Source organism: Cherax quadricarinatus, chromosome 37, assembly GCF_038502225.1.
Source record: "Cherax quadricarinatus isolate ZL_2023a chromosome 37, ASM3850222v1, whole genome shotgun sequence".
Lineage (NCBI taxonomy): Eukaryota > Metazoa > Arthropoda > Malacostraca > Decapoda > Parastacidae > Cherax > Cherax quadricarinatus.
Window position 1 is genome coordinate 5907880 of NC_091328.1, and position 17255 is coordinate 5925134.

Sequence of the window (17255 nt, forward strand, 5' to 3'; positions counted from 1 at the left end):
TTGAAGAGGGTTGGAATAGTTTTAAAAATGCAGTATTAGAATGTGGGGCAGAAGTTTGTGGTTATAGGAGGGTGGGGGCAGGAGGAAAGAGGAGTGATTGGTGGAATGATGAAGTAAAGGGTGTGATAAAAGAGAAAAAGGTAGCTTATGAGAGGTTTTTACAAAGCAGAAGTGTTATAAGAAGAGCAGAGTATATGGAGAGTAAAAGAAAGGTAAAGAGAGTGGTGAGAGAGTGCAAAAGGAGAGCAGATGATAGAGTGGGAGAGGCACTGTCAAGAAATTTTAATGAAAATAAGAAAAAATTTTGGAGTGAGTTAAACAAGTTAAGAAAGCCTAGGGAAAATATGGATTTGTCAGTTAAAAACAGAGTAGGGGAGTTAGTAGATGGGGAGATGGAGGTATTGGGTAGATGGCGAGAATATTTTGAGGAACTTTTAAATGTTAAGGAAGAAAGGGAGGCAGTAATTTCATGCACTGGTCAGGGAGGTATACCATCTTTTAGGAGTGAAGAAGAGCAGAATGTAAGTGTGGGGGAGGTACGTGAGGCATTACGTAAAATGAAAGGGGGTAAAGCAGCTGGAACTGATGGGATCATGACAGAAATGTTAAAAGCAGGGGGGGATATAGTGTTGGAGTGGTTGGTACTTTTGTTTAATAAATGTATGAAAGAGGGGAAGGTACCTAGGGATTGGCAGAGAGCATGTATAGTCCCTTTATATAAAGGGAAAGGGGACAAAAGAGACTGTAAAAATTATAGAGGAATAAGCTTACTGAGTATACCAGGAAAAGTGTACGGTAGGGTTATAATTGAAAGAATTAGAGGTAAGACAGAATGTAGGATTGCGGATGAGCAAGGAGGTTTTAGAGTGGGTAGGGGATGTGTAGATCAGGTGTTTACATTGAAGCATATATGTGAACAGTATTTAGATAAAGATAGGGAAGTTTTTATTGCATTTATGGATTTAGAAAAGGCATATGATAGAGTGGATAGAGGAGCAATGTGGCAGATGTTGCAAGTATATGGAATAGGTGGTAAGTTATTAAATGCTGTAAAGAGTTTTTATGAGGATAGTGAGGCTCAGGTTAGGGTGTGTAGAAGAGAGGGAGACTACTTCCCGGTAAAAGTAGGTCTTAGACAGGGATGTGTAATGTCACCATGGTTGTTTAATATATTTATAGATGGGGTTGTAAAGGAAGTAAATGCTAGGGTGTTTGGGAGAGGGGTGGGATTAAATTATGGGGAATCAAATTCAAAATGGGAATTGACACAGTTACTTTTTGCTGATGATACTGTGCTTATGGGAGATTCTAAAGAAAAATTGCAAAGGTTAGTGGATGAGTTTGGGAATGTGTGTAAAGGTAGAAAGTTGAAAGTGAACATAGAAAAGAGTAAGGTGATGAGGGTGTCAAATGATTTAGATAAAGAAAAATTGGATATCAAATTGGGGAGGAGGAGTATGGAAGAAGTGAATGTTTTCAGATACTTGGGAGTTGACGTGTCGGCGGATGGATTTATGAAGGATGAGGTTAATCATAGAATTGATGAGGGAAAAAAGGTGAGTGGTGCGTTGAGGTATATGTGGAGTCAAAAAACGTTATCTATGGAGGCAAAGAAGGGAATGTATGAAAGTATAGTAGTACCAACACTCTTATATGGGTGTGAAGCTTGGGTGGTAAATGCAGCAGCGAGGAGACGGTTGGAGGCAGCGGAGATGTCCTGTTTAAGGGCAATGTGTGGTGTAAATATTATGCAGAAAATTCGGAGTGTGGAAATTAGGAGAAGGTGTGGAGTTAATAAAAGTATTAGTCAGAGGGCAGAAGAGGGGTTGTTGAGGTGGTTTGGTCATTTAGAGAGAATGGATCACAGTAGAATGACATGGAAAGCATATAAATCTATAGGGGAAGGAAGGCGGGGTAGGGGTCGTCCTCGAAAGGGTTGGAGAGAGGGGGTAAAGGAGGTTTTGTGGGTAAGGGGCTTGGACTTCCAGCAAGCGTGCGTGAGCGTGTTAGATAGGAGTGAATGGAGACGAATGGTACTTGGGACCTGACGATCTGTTGGAGTGTGAGCAGGGTAATATTTAGTGAAGGGATTCAGGGAAACCGGTTATTTTCATATAGTCGGACTTGAGTCCTGGAAATGGGAAGTACAATGCCTGCACTTTAAAGGAGGGGTTTGGGATATTGGCAGTTTGGAGGGATATGTTGTGTATCTTTATATGTTTATGCTTCTAGACTGTTGTATTCTGAGCACCTCTGCAAAAACAGTGATAATGTGCGAGTGTGGTGAAAGTGTTGAATGATGATGAAAGTATTTTCTTTTTGGGGATTTTCTTTCTTTTTTGGGTCACCCTGCCTCGGTGGGAGACGGCCGACTTGTTGAAAAAAAAAAAAAAAAAAAATTTGTATTTATAGAAATTCAACATATCCTAATATTCTTGCTGAGGAGTCTCATGTAAAATAATTGTGAATAGAATATTGGTGCATTTCTCTTAAAAAAAATTTAAGGGGAAGCATATAGGGACAGGATGTTTAGTATGAGGGAAAACTGTTGGTAATGCTCTTCAGGTCAATGTGTTTTCAGTATAGCTAGGTAAGAGAAGTATCAGGTTACAATAAAAGAAAAAAGTTATACACTCAAGAACACATTTGTGATTAGCTCTAAATATCCAATGTAATATCTCTCAATGTGTAGAAAGATCATTTTACTGTTTTTTTTTCATAACAGACTCCCTAATTAATTGGTTTTCAAGCCAAGGTTTGTAATCTCTTCCCTTTCTTTAAGAGTAGGACAATACACATACACAAGACAACACAAGTAATGTACAGTAACAAAATATTTTTGAGCATTGACTTGTATAAGTAAAAATTATTTACCCTTCATACAGGTACCTGTAATTACATTGGCATTACTGCTGAACCAACCATTACTATAGGAGAACTGAATCTTTAATACATGTTTAGATCTTCAACTGAAAAAAATATATGCAGTATATGATTTTTCAATTGATTTTAGTTGTAAAAAAAATTATTAAGATATGAATATGAATCAGAATTAATTAAATTTCAATTCACCTTAGCCAAAGTTTATTACTGTTCAGATATCTTAATAATTTTTGTATTTCAAGAACTAAATTATCTATTTTTTATAAAAGCCTTTTATTTTTGGTGTGAATGTACAAATACTTATTTACCTAAGTATTGCTTTTATTAATTTTGCCTTTTGTACCAGATTATTATTTATTTAAAACATACAGTACTAGAATAAACTTTTTACAGTATGTTACTCATTGCTTTTTATTGACTCAGTTATCCCCTACAAGGGTAAGGAAGGAAGGACTTCCTTGTGGTGAAGGGGCTCTGTACACAAGGAATGAGCTCTCTTGTCTCTTACCTGACTGAATCTAAATTGCTTCAACTCTGCCACCCTACATTTGGTTTGTAATGGAGAAATTTCCCTCTTGTGAAATCTGCTTCCTAGGCAGAGAAGAGAGATCACTATCAGCCTGTTCTAATGTAGCTTCTGCTGGTAGTTCTGCCATGACAGTGTCATTCCCCTGATGAAAATTAGGTCATCTTAGGGCATGTTGAAAGGTTACCCGATATGGCCTCTGATGAAAATATTACCAGAGGTTGCCTGTGCATCAGGATCTCAACAGTCATTCCAGGCCCTTAATAGAACATATACTAGATCCATCTTGGAGTATGCAGCACCAGTATAGAACCTGCACCTGAAAAAAAATTGTTTAGAAACTGGAGTGCGCGCCAAAGTATGCAACAAGGCTTCTTTTGAGCTTTGAGCTAAGGGGCATGAGCTATGAGGAGAGGCTAATGGAAATGGACCTAAAAACACTAGAGGACAGAAGAACCAGGGATACATAACATACAAAATACACAGGGTTATTGATAACGTAGACAGGAATAAGCTGTTTGAGATGTGAGAAACGAGAACTTGGGAACATTGCTGTAAGTTAAAAGGAACAGAGTGCCACAGGGGTGTTTAGAAAGTATTTTTTTTCAATCTCAAGAGTGGTCAGAAAGTAGAATAATGATGAGGAAATGGTGGAGGCAGGCTCCATACTTTATTTGAAAAGCAGGTACAACCGGGCCCACAAAGCCAAGATGGAGTGCATGTGAAGCGTGGCAAGGTATGAGGTACTGCAAAAAATTGTTGAATTGGCCCGTGTAACCACAAAAAGGGAAGTACTTCCTTGACTTCATTTAAACATGTATATACCATACCCTTCCCAGTTACAGTACTTTTTAAGAAAATACCCTTTTTCATCAGAGGCCTTGCGATCTTTCCCAGTCCAAGAGCCTACATGCAGAAGCAAGCATCCCTTTGCAAGATCAATGCAATCTACACTGCCTTCAGTAGTTTGCTTCCATGACCTTCATAACCCTCATAAATACACACAGACATGAGTAATAATTTAATCATTGACTCCATTTACTGTCCCTTAATCTTCATGTTCAAACTCTGGCAATGTCTCTCAATTTATTTCTCCCCCCTCCACATTCACCCCACATCATACTGTTTTTGCTCCCTCACATCCCCTCCATGGAAAGCTACAACAAATCAGTTTTACTTTTGTGCCTGAAGGCTAATGTAGCTACTTCGAACTTGCACTCCTCGTTCCTGAAGACTTTCAATTGCAATCTTGTGTAACAGCAGTGTACAATGATGATTCCTATTCTGTAGATGGTCTAGGGTATGTGGCTGCTTATCCACATAAGAGCAATCCAAGGATATTTACTAGAGGCATCCAGCATTTTCTCATAAGTTATATGAAGTACAATACTTGCTATCATACTCACTGGAATCATGTCCTCCTCCTTATTTGTTATTTCAAACTTCAAAAATGCATTGCAAGCTATCCAGAAATTTTATTTCACTGCATATCACATTTCTAGTGAGCATAAAGACTTTTTGTATCCCCAAAGGGGGACCTTGACTAATGTACATGTACAGTAAAGCACAACAATAGAAATCTTACCTTTGATGATAATGAGAGTTGACTATGATAATGATAATGATGACTTCCATGGTACATCTGCTAAATGATTCCTCTGTAGAATCACCTGCTTTGAGGCCACAGCACCCTCTTGGAAGCCTCACTGTTGTCACCTCTCAATGCCTCCCACTCCATGCCCATGCTAATCTCCTTCAACCTCATTTTCTTTCTAAAGTTCTGACTCTGGTGGTGGCCAAGATGTAAGCCGTGGTGATAGCAAAAGCAAAGGTTGTAGGGTCCAAGAGGCTGATCTCCCTTTTTACCAATAGGGTACAGTTCCATGGGCACTTAACTTACAGGCGAGCATAAACAAGTTCATGCAAAAACACAGGAACAGTACTTTGTTTAGCCTCTTTGGCTACCCTGGCACAGGCAGTCCCAGCTAGTACAGCCCAAAATATCAATTATTATTATTATAATCAAAAAGAAGCGCTAAGCCACAAGGGCCAAAATATCAATGAAGACCAATTTTTTCTTCCACGAAATTAAGTCTACCATCGGAAGAGTATTTGACTCTTGAGATTCAAGTGTAGTCCTTTACTTTATAAATAATAAACAATCTGTGTTGAAACACTTTTTTTTAATGGGCTACATCAAAGGTAATGCTACTATTATTGAATGAGACAGCAATGCTAACCTGTAAATGGGCATTATTCATCAGATATGATTAATTAGAATTCTATAAGGAATGTTCTTACTAAGTAGAAACCAAATAGTTAAATAATTTATAACCTATGAGGAAGCCCACATTTTAGGCACTTACTACAAGACTTTGCACACTTCAAAGGCATACTGGCATCTAATAAATAATATATACTCACAAAGAAGTGCCAAACCTGCATGGGTAATAGTTCCAGTACATAAATATCTGAAAAGACTATCACCAGCCTTACTTTGCATGTAGAATATAAGTGACACCTGTATACAAAAAAACTAGGATAAAACACTTATGGCATACATCACAAAACTAAATGCATATGTTGTGCTTAAGTCAAGATGAACTACTTCAAATATCTTTTTATCTTATGTATTGATCTTTTTTTTTTTTTCAACAAGTCGGCCGTCTCCCACCGAGGCAGGGTAACCCAAAAAGAAAGAAAATCCCCAAAAAGAAAATACTTTCATCATCATTCAACACTTTCACCTCACTCACACATAATCACTGTTTTTGCAGAGGTGCTCAGAATACAACAGTTTAGAAGCATATACATAAAGATACACAACATATCCCTCCAAACTGCCAATATCCCAAACCCCTCCATTAGAGTGCAGGCATTGTACTTCCCATTTCCAGGGCTCAAGTCCGGCTATATAAAAATAACCGGTTTCCCTGAATCCCTTCACTAAATATTACCCTGCTCACACTCCAACAACTCGTCAGGTTCCAAATACCATTCGTCTCCATTCACTCCTATCTAACAAGCTCATGCACGCTTGCTGGAAGTCCAAGCCCCTCGCCCACAAAACCTGCTTTACCCCATCCCTCCAACCTTTTCAAGGACGACCCCTACCCCGCCTTCCTTTCCCTAAAGATTTATACACTCTCCATGTCATTCTATTTTGATCCAGTCTCTCTAAATGACCAAACCATGTCACTGTGGTATACAAATTTTAAACTTTTCATCAAACTAATCTTGCTAAATTAATGTAATTAATTTCAGCCTAATCTTACCCTACCTATCTTAGGTTAACATAAATTTAGTTATTATTATTTAACATCAAAAAGACAAATTAATTTTGTGATATTCACCAATTTTCAGAGTTACTGCAACAAAGAAACTTCATTCTCATTTAGCAAAACAATACTTACAAAAAAAAAAATAATTTACAAAATAATGCATATACACATGTGCACACAGTGATGCCTATTAACCCTTTGAGGGTTTCGGCCGTACTAGTACGGCTTACGACCCAGGGTTTTTGATGTACTAGTACGCCTAAATTCTAGCGCCCTCAAATCTAGTGGGAGAAAGCTGGTAGGCCTACATATGAAAGAATGGGTCTATGTGGTCAGTGTGCACAGCATAAAAAAAATCCTGCAGCACACAGTGCGTAATGAGAAAAAAAAACTGACTTTTTTTTGGATTAAAACAGCGACTTTGCACTGTATTTTCGTATGGTATTTATTGTTGTATTCTGGTTTTCTTGGTCTCATTTTATAGAATGGAAGACATATTAAAGAAACTGAGATGATTTCGACTGGTTTTACAATGAAAAGTATCTTGAAATTGAGCTCAAAGTAGCAGAAATGTTCGATTTTTACCAAAGTTCAAAAGTAAACAAATCATGCCAAGCGCCCAATACACGTCAACTGGTGAGTCTAATATTCTTTTGCAAGTGCGCCAATATTATTTATACCATTTTTTACACTAATGCTGTAGTTTGCATAACAGTAAATCTTCTATTTTTTGTGAGAATAAAAATTCAAAGTGGAAAGCAAAAGAATGTAAGAGGGGCCTTGAGACGTGACTAATGAACAGAGGAAATGTCATTTTAGTGCCAGGAATGTCTTTCTTGTTTATTCTGGACCCTATTTGGAAATTGGCATCTTTTGAAATTTGTGTGAAATTGGCAAAATTGCTAAATTCTGACCACTGTACTGGATAGTTGAAATTGGTAAATGGGTGGTTTCTTGCACTCATTCGATAGAAAAAATGGAGTTCTAGCAAAATATTCATGTTTTTTGTCGACTAGTACAGTGGAATTGGCCGAAAATGGGGCTCAAAGTGGGCAAAATCGCTGATGCGTAAACATCGCCGAGACCGCTAACTTCGCGAGAGCATAATTCCGTAAGTTTTCCATCAAATTTCATACTTTTGGTGTCATTATGATCGGGAAAAGATTCTCTATCTTTTCATAAGAAAAAATTGTTTTTTTTTTTTAACCCTTTCAGGGTCCGTCCCGTAGATCTACGGCTTTACGTTCAGGGTCCAAACCGTAGATCTACGCCATGAGCTCAGCTCACTCTGATAAACTGTGAGTGGTACATTTGGGCCTAGATATGAGAGAATACATCTATGTGGTATGTGTGCACCACATAAAACAGATCCTGCAGCACACTGTGTATAATGAGAAAAAAAATGAAATCATGATTTTTCGATTAAAACAGCAACTTTGCAGTGTTTTTTCGTATGTTTTTTATAGTTGTATTTGGGATTTCTTGGTCTCATTTGATAGAATGGAAGACATATTACAGAAATAGAGATGATTTTGATTGGTATTAGCACTGGAAATGGCTTGAAACAGCTCAAAGTAGCAGAAATGTTAAATTTTTGCCGATATTCAAGAGTAAACAAACGACCTCACACGTCTAATATACGTCAGCTGGTGGGTCTAATATACATTCACAAATATGGTGATGATATTTATACAATTATTACAGTATTGCATAACAGTAAATCTTCTATTTTTTGGTGTGAATAAAAATTCATTATGTGAATAAAAAATCAAAATGGAATTTATTTGTAAAGCCTCAAAACATAACTAATGAACAGAGAAAATGTTAGTTTAGTGCCAGGAATGCCTACATTGTTCATTCTGGACCCTATTTTGAAATTGGAATATTTTGAACTTTGTGTTAAATTGGCCAAATTAACAATTTCCGATCACTTTATTTTGTAGTTGAAACAGTTGACTTGGCGATTTCTTGTGCTCAATCGATAGAATAGAAGTAATACTAGTGAAATAGCTAAGAATTTGGTTGATTGGAATAATGTAATTGGCCTAAAATGGGAGTCAAAGTCGGCAAAATCGCCGATTCGTAAATATCGCTGACACATCAAAATTCGCGAGAGCATAATTTCGTCAATTTTCCACCAAATTTCATACTTTTTGTTTTATTACCTTCACAAAAAGATTCTCTACGATTTCATAAGAAAAAATAACAAATTTTTTTTTTGAAAATTCTTGGACACTGGTGCGTGACTCCAGATTTGGGCCTTGGACCCTGAAAGGGTTAAATTTGGCTGACCCTGAGAACGAGTCTCGCAGAGGGCCTGTCGACCCTCATAGGGTTAAATAAATTTTTTTATATCTGGTAAACAACCAGACCTAGAACCCATACTTTTTTTTTTCCAAAAAATCTTTTTCTCACCACGTTAGTGAGATCTAAAGAAAACACATTCACCATGATTAACCCTTTGACTGTCGTGGCCGTATATATACATCTTACGAGGTACCGTGTTTGACGTATATATACTCATATATACCTGGTAAAGTGTATGGTAGAGTTATAATTGAAAGAATTAAGAGTAAGACGGAGAATAGGATAGCAGATGAACAAGGAGGCTTTAGGAAAGGTAGGGGGTGTGTGGACCAGGTGTTTACAGTGAAACATATAAGTGAACAGTATTTAGATAAGGCTAAAGAGGTCTTTGTGGCATTTATGGATTTAGAAAAGGCGTATGACAGGGTGGATAGGGGGGCAATGTGGCAGATGTTGCAAGTGTATGGTGTAGGAGGTAGGTTACTGAAAGCAGTGAAGAGTTTTTACGAGGATAGTGAGGCTCAAGTTAGAGTATGTAGGAAAGAAGGAAATTTTTTCCCAGTAAAAGTAGGCCTTAGACAAGGATGTGTGATGTCACCGTGGTTGTTTAATATATTTATAGATGGGGTTGTAAGAGAAGTAAATGCGAGGGTCTTGGCAAGAGGCGTGGAGTTAAAAGATAAAGAATCACACACAAAGTGGGAGTTGTCACAGCTGCTCTTTGCTGATGACACTGTGCTCTTGGGAGATTCTGAAGAGAAGTTGCAGAGATTGGTGGATGAATTTGGTAGGGTGTGCAAAAGAAGAAAATTAAAGGTGAATACAGGAAAGAGTAAGGTTATGAGGATAACAAAAAGATTAGGTGATGAAAGATTGAATATCAGATTGGAGGGAGAGAGTATGGAGGAGGTGAACGTATTCAGATATTTGGGAGTGGACGTGTCAGCGGATGGGTCTATGAAAGATGAGGTGAATCATAGAATTGATGAGGGAAAAAGAGTGAGTGGTGCACTTAGGAGTCTGTGGAGACAAAGAACTTTGTCCTTGGAGGCAAAGAGGGGAATGTATGAGAATATAGTTTTACCAACGCTCTTATATGGGTGTGAAGCGTGGGTGATGAATGTTGCAGCGAGGAGAAGGCTGGAGGCAGTGGAGATGTCATGTCTGAGGGCAATGTGTGGTGTGAATATAATGCAGAGAATTCGTAGTTTGGAAGTTAGGAGGAGGTGCGGGATTACCAAAACTGTTGTCCAGAGGGCTGAGGAAGGGTTGCTGAGGTGGTTCGGACATGTAGAGAGAATGGAGCGAAACAGAATGACTTCAAGAGTGTATCAGTCTGTAGTGGAAGGAAGGCGGGGTAGGGGTCGGCCTAGGAAGGGTTGGAGGGAGGGGGTAAAGGAGGTTTTGTGTGCGAGGGGCTTGGACTTCCAGCAGGCATGCGTGAGCGTGTTTGATAGGAGTGAATGGAGACAAATGGTTTTTAATACTTGACGTGCTGTTGGAGTGTGAGCAAAGTAACATTTATGAAGGGATTCAGGGAAACCGGCAGGCCGGACTTGAGTCCTGGAGATGGGAAGTACAGTGCCTGCACTCTGAAGGAGGGGTGTTAATGTTGCAGTTTAAAAACTGTAGTGTAAAGCACCCTTCTGGCAAGACAGTGATGGAGTGAATGATGGTGAAAGTTTTTCTTTTTCGGGCCACCCTGCCTTGGTGGGAATCGGCCGGTGTGATAATAAAAAAATAAAATTCTAGCGGCTTCAAATCAAGCAGGAGAAAGCTGGTAGGCCCTCATGTGAGAGAATGGGTCCGTGTGGTCAGTGTGCACCATATAAAAAAATCCTGGAGCACGCAGTGCATAATGAGAAAAAAAAAACTCCGACCATTTTTTTTAATTAAAATGCCGACTTTGTGGTCTATTTTCGTATAGTATTTATGGTTGTATTCTCGTTTTCTTGGTCCCATTTGATAGAATGGAAAACATATTATAGAAATAGAGGTGATTTTGATTGATTTTACTATAAAAAGAACCTAGAAATGGGGCTCAAATTAGGGGAAATGTTTGATTTTTGCAAATGTTCAAAAGTAAACAAATGATGCCATTGTCCAATAAATGTCCAACTATCCATTCTAATATGCAGTCATGAATGGGTTGATGTTATTTATACAATTATTACAGTATTGCAGTAGTCTGCATAATAGTAGGTCTTCTATTTTTTGTTTGAATAAAAATTCAAAATAGAAAGCAAGAGTAATATCAGAGGGGCCTGGAGACATGACTGATGAGCAAAGAAAATGTTATTTTAGAGCCAGGAATGTCTGCATTGTTCATTCTGGATCTTATTTTGAAATTGTCATATTTGTTAGTTTTCGTGAAATTGGCCAAATTGCAAATTTCTGACCACATTATTAGGCAGTTGAAATCGGTAAATGGGCAGTTTCTTGTACTCAATTGATAGAAAAAATGGAGTTCTAAAGAAATAGCTATGAGTTTGGGCGACTGGAACAATGAAATTAGCCGAAAATAGGGCGCAAAGTCGGCGAAATCGCCGATTTGTAAACAGCGCCGAGGTCGCTAACTTCGCGAGAGCATAATTCCGTCAGTTTTCCATCAAATTTTGTTTTTTTTGGTGTCATTACAATCGGGAAAAGATTCTCTATCATTTCATAAGAAAAAATATTTTTTTTTTTTTTTTGAAATTTTGCGACACCAGGAGACACCTCAAGATTGGGGGTTGCGACAGTCAAAGGGTTAATTCAATAGGTGTTTTGCCAGAAATACATGGCATCATAATTTAAATGACCCTTTGAACCACATTCCTTACTATCCTCAGAAATGCAGGTGCTTTGCTTCCAATCTCCAGAGCTCAATTCTGCCTAACCGGTTATCCTAAATCCCTTCATAGATGTTACCTTCCTCAAACTTCAACTGAATGCTAAAACCCTCTTCTGCTATGAATTGTACTTTTCACACTCGATTACCATCTTTTAATTTCTACACTTTTTTTTTTCTGCAAAATATTCACCACTACACATTCCACAGGCTCCACCTTCCTCATTCAAAAGTCTTGGCACCAATATACTCTCCTACATTACCATCTTTAGTGACTAAAATGCCAGGATCAAGGGGCTAGTAACCCGTTCTCCTGTATAAATTACTTTATGTAAAAAGAAGAAAAACTCCCCCCCCCCTTTTTTTTCGGGTCACCCTGCTTCAGTGGGATATGGCCAGTCTTAAAAAATAAAAAAAAAATACTTTACATCTATTAGTCCTTTTCCATTGAAAGTCTCAACATTTTGCCTCAACACACTACTTACCTTTTTTCCATTCCTTTCTATGATATATATTTTTTGTATACTGTGCATTCTTTTTCTATTTTTGTGAAAACCAATCTGAACACAAAATTATATTTTATTTACTATACGTATGTTAAAAACTGTAGCTAAAATAACCTTAGAAAGGTTAGGTTGTAATGTACAACATTATATAGTACATTTTAAGCAAGATTAGATGAAGCTTATAAGATAATTTTGGTGTGAAATTTAGAATACTGCATAATGTGATAATTTACCAGAAGGGTATATTCATTAAAAGGCTGGATAATTTAAAAAATATAACTTAAACTGTATACAACTTTATCTCATTTTGCACATCAAATAATGCATAATTTCACATTTGCATCGTTTATTTTTTAACATCAATACCACCTAATATGCTAGCAGGTTTACATCAATACAGGAATGGCAACCACAGGACACTTAGCAACCCACTTAAATTTTCACTGGTAATCATCCTTTGAAAAACATAACATTCTTATGAATGTAAAAATTTATTACCCTAATATATTGCAGCATGAAAAGGCTAGAAATTCCTTATTTTAAGAAGACTCTAAAGTTAGATACATGTACTCCATGTATATAATAGCTCACACAACTCAAAATTACATAGCGCTAACGCACCACACAATCTATACAAATGTTCAAGGTACCATGTAAATATTTAACGAGGGATGACACCGTTAATGTAAAAATCAGAACTAATGACCAGATATCTGATATTCTGTTAAAGATGCAATTATTTCACTTCTTGACATCCATTGATTCTTGAGTCTTACTTCCAGAGAGAACAAGGTAAGCTGCTCCAAGTTGCTTCTGTTTCTCTCTCTGTCTCTCAAGTGTCTGAAGTGGAGTGTCAGATGAGCTCATGTGTTTCATTAGCAACTCCTCATTCCATTTCTTCATTCTTTTTTCTGTCTTATTTTTACCTGAGCCTTTTCCATGGAACTTGTGAGAAAGGTATCTGAAAATGTTTAAAACAGCTAAGCTTTCTGTTTAAGAGACATAAATAATATGTTTATTAGAAAAATAAAATTGGCATAAAAATTTTTAGGGAATTGTATACATTACTATAATTAATGAATGGTGAAATAACAGGGAACATACTCTGATGGATCAAAGAACATCTTAGGGGAAGGGAGCAAAGAGTAACTGTCATGAAAGTGATGTCAGACTGGGGAAGAGAAACTAGCGAGGCTCCACAAGTATTGATGTTAGGATCAGTACTGTTTCTGGTTTATGAGAATGACATTCCAGGTGGGTCTGATTCAGATATATCCCTGTTTTCTCATGATACACAATGAGGAGAATAAAAAGAGAAGATAACTAGGAAAGATTCCAGAGGAATCTGGACAAATTGTAAGAGTTGTCAAATTGCAAGTGATTGCTTGAATTCAACCTCAGTAAATTTCAAGATCATGAAGACTGGGATAGGAACAAGAGGACTGGAAATGAGGTACAGACTAGAGGGACAGAGGCTGCAGACTGCTCAGAGAGAAAGACCATGGGGTGAACACAGTACCCAATATATCGTCAGAAGCTCACATCAGCCAATGCTCATCTGGCAAATCTAAGAGTAGCCAAACCATACCACGGGTGGGATTGAACCCGCGGTCAGAGAGTCTCAAAACTCCAGACCTTTGCGTTAGCCCCATGGTATGGTTTGTTTGCAATCGTGTCATTACGATTTCGTGAGTCATAAGAGTAGCCCTCAGGAATTTCCAATAGTCATTAAGGGGCCCTTTATACAATATATGTTACACCCATCTTGGAGTATGCAGCATTAGCATGGAGGCCACACCTTAAAGAGCACGTTAAGTAACTGGAGAATGTGCAGAAGTAACAAGGCTTGTTCCTGAGCTACAGGGCAGGAACTACAAGGAAAGATTAATTTAATTGAATTTAACAACACTGGAAGACAGAAGAGCCAGGGATACACAACAAAATACTCTGGGGAAATGATAAAGCAGATAAGTATACGCTGTATGAGAGGCGAGAAATGGGAACTCAGGACACTGTTAGAAGTTAAAGGCACAGGTGAGCCACAGCAATGTTAAGATTTTCTTCAGCCTCAAAGTGGTAGGGAAGTAGAATGATCTCAGTGAGGCAGTGGTCCAGGCATGTTCCATGCATGCCTAGACCTAGGGTCCATGAGGCTAAAAGGGAGTGAATCTGAAGAGTTTCATGTTAAAAGAATCTGAGAATCAATCCCTGCAACTACAAATAGGAGAGTACACACACTAGAACTTTCAAAAGTAGCATTTCTTTATGATATATACAGTAAACCTTTATATAAAGTTAACACTACATAGTGCAATATTGTGTAAATGCAAATGAAAAAGTGCATACAAAATTCCACAGTGAAAATGCCTTGAAAGCTCCTCAGTAAGCATGGAAGGACCAAGTCCTCTATAAAACATGCATAAAATAAGTGTGAAGATCTGATGGAAATGAGGAAAGCATTAATTTTAGATATGATACACGGTGGTATGAGACAGCAGGTATACTGCATCATACTATTAGCTCAGTATCCTCCTCACATAACAAATTTCAGATTTTCCTTTACTATACTTTTTAATAGTCTTCTAGTGTTACACTGACAATGTATTTTCCTTTCATTCTTCATCTGTTATCAATTCAACATGTCTAGCAAATATACCTCTAATATATGATTAAATAAACATCAGTACTGTTACAACACTGTCCTTAAATTTAAACAACAAAACTCTGTCCTGACATACCATTAAAATATCTCTTCCATCCCCATTCTGGGAAAAAATGAAAAAACAACACTTTCAAAACCTACCTGAATGCTTCCTTTGCATTTAATTTACGACCTTCATCATCCACATATTCCAGCTTGACATCAGGTTTGTAGCTATCTTTATCTTTAAATTCTGTAACTGGCCCCATGTATCTTTCACCCCGGCCTCGACCACGGTCATCATCCACAGCCTTGTCCTCTATGCTAAGGGAAGGAGAGGAGAAATAAAGAAATAATTAAAACTTATGTTTGAGGTTCTTACATTAAATTACATACTGAATTGTATCTAAAAATAATTAACTCATAAGTTGGTGAAAGAAAATTAGGAGATATATATTATAAGATTTTCCGTTACAACAAACACTGGCCTGTTCCCACCAAGTAGGGTTGCCTCTGAAGAAGAAGAAAAGAAGAAGAAAAAAAGAAGAAAAAAAGAAAAAAAAGAAGAAAAAAAGAAAAAAAGAAAAAAGAAAAAAAGAAAAAAAGAAAAAAGAAAAAAAGAAGAAAAAAAGAAGAAAAAAAGAAGAAAAAAAGAAGAAAAAAAGAAAAAAAAAGAAAAAAAGAAGAAAAAAAGAAGAAAAAAAGAAGAAAAAAAGAAAAAAAGAAGAAAAAAAGAAAATAATAATAATAATAATAATAATAATAATAATCCTAGGTAGTAGGTTGGTAGACAGCAACCGCCCAGGGAGGTACTACCGTCCTGCCAAGTGAGTGTAACACGAAAGCCTGTAATTGTTTTACATGATGGTAGGATTGCTGGTGTCCTTTTTTCTGTCTCATGAACATGCAAAATTTCAGGTACGTCTTGCTACTTCTACTTACACTCAGGTCACACTACACATACATGTACAAGCGTATATATACATACCCCTCTGGGTTTTCTTCGATTTTCTTTCTAGTTCTTGTTCTTGTTTATTTCCTCTTATCTCCATGGGGAAGTGGAACAGAATTCTTCCTCCGTAAGCCATGCGTGTTGTAAGAGGCGACTAAAATGCCGGGAGCAAGGGGCTAGTAACCCCTTCTCCTGTATATATTACTAAATTTGAAAGGAGAAACTTTGGTTTTTTCTTTTGGGCCACCCTGCCTCGGTGGGATACGGCCGGTGTGTTGAAAGAAATAATAATAATAATAATAATAATAATAATAATAATAATGCAGGTAGTAGGTTGGTAGACAGCAACCACCCAGGGAGGTACTACTGTCCTGCCAAGCGAGTGTAAAACGGAAGGAAGCCTGTAATTGTTTTACATGATGGTAGGATTGCTGGTGTCTTTTTTCTGTCTCATAAACATGCAAGACTTCAGATACATCTTGCTACTTCTACTTACACTTAGTCACGTCAAGAAACTAGAGAAAGTACAAAGGTTTGCGACAAGGTTAGTTCCAGAGCTAAGGGGAATGTCCTATGAAGAAAGATTAAGGGAAATCGGCCTAACGACACTGGAGGACAGGAGGGTCAGGGGAGACATGATAACGACATATATAACACTGCGTGGAATAGACAAGGTGGACAAAGACAGGATGTTCCAGGGAGGGGACACAGAAACAAGAGGCCACAATTGTAAGTTGAAGACACAAATGAGTCAGAGATATTAGGAAGTATTTCTTCAGTCGTAGAGTTGTCAGGCAGTGGAATAGCCTAGAAAATGACGTAGTGGAGGCGGCAGGAACCATACACAGTTTTAAGACAAGGTTTGATAAAGCTCATGGAGCGGGGAGAGAGAGGGGCCCAGTAGCAACCGGTGAAGAGGCGGGGCTTGGAGCTAAGACTCGACCCCTGCAACCACAAATAGGTGAGTACATACATGTACAATCATATATATACACACCCATCTGGGTTTTCTTCTATTTTCTTTCTAGTTCTTGTTCTTGTTTATTTCCTCTTATCTCCATGGGGAAGTGGAACAGAATTCTTCCTCCGTAAGCCATGCGTGTTGTAAGAGGCGATTAAAATGCCAGGTGCAAGGGGCTAGTAACCCCTTCTCCTGTATATATTACTAAATTTGAAAGGAGAAACTCGTTTTTCCTTTTGGGCCACCCCACCTCGGTGGGATATGGCTGGTACGTTGAAAGAAAGAAAGAAATAATAATAATTACGAGTTTTGTTATTCTTAGGTGCCTGTTCTTTCAAGAAATTCACAAGTGCTCACACACTGAGTCA

The 17255-nt window shown here is 37.8% G+C and overlaps 1 protein-coding gene and 1 long non-coding RNA gene across 2 annotated transcripts in view; both read right to left on the reverse strand.

Annotated features, from left to right (window-relative positions):
- Positions 1 to 3218: 3218 nt before the first annotated feature.
- Positions 3219 to 9678, reverse strand: LOC138853689 (uncharacterized). The gene is made up of 2 exons (XR_011392850.1): positions 4995 to 9678; positions 3219 to 3728 (listed from the first exon to the last, which is right to left on the reverse strand). It is a non-coding gene; the product is annotated as an uncharacterized lncRNA (long non-coding RNA).
- A 2935-nt stretch (positions 9679 to 12613) lies between these two features.
- The window catches only part of LOC128701786 (U4/U6.U5 tri-snRNP-associated protein 1), a 39825-nt gene continuing 35183 nt past the window's right edge, over positions 12614 to 17255 (reverse strand). The window contains exons 10-11 of the mRNA XM_053795711.2: positions 15137 to 15298; positions 12614 to 13294 (exon numbers count right to left, since the gene is read on the reverse strand). Of these exons, the coding sequence (XP_053651686.1) occupies positions 13075 to 13294; positions 15137 to 15298 (382 nt within the window). The 3' untranslated portion in view covers positions 12614 to 13074. The remainder of the gene's footprint in view (positions 13295 to 15136; positions 15299 to 17255) is intronic.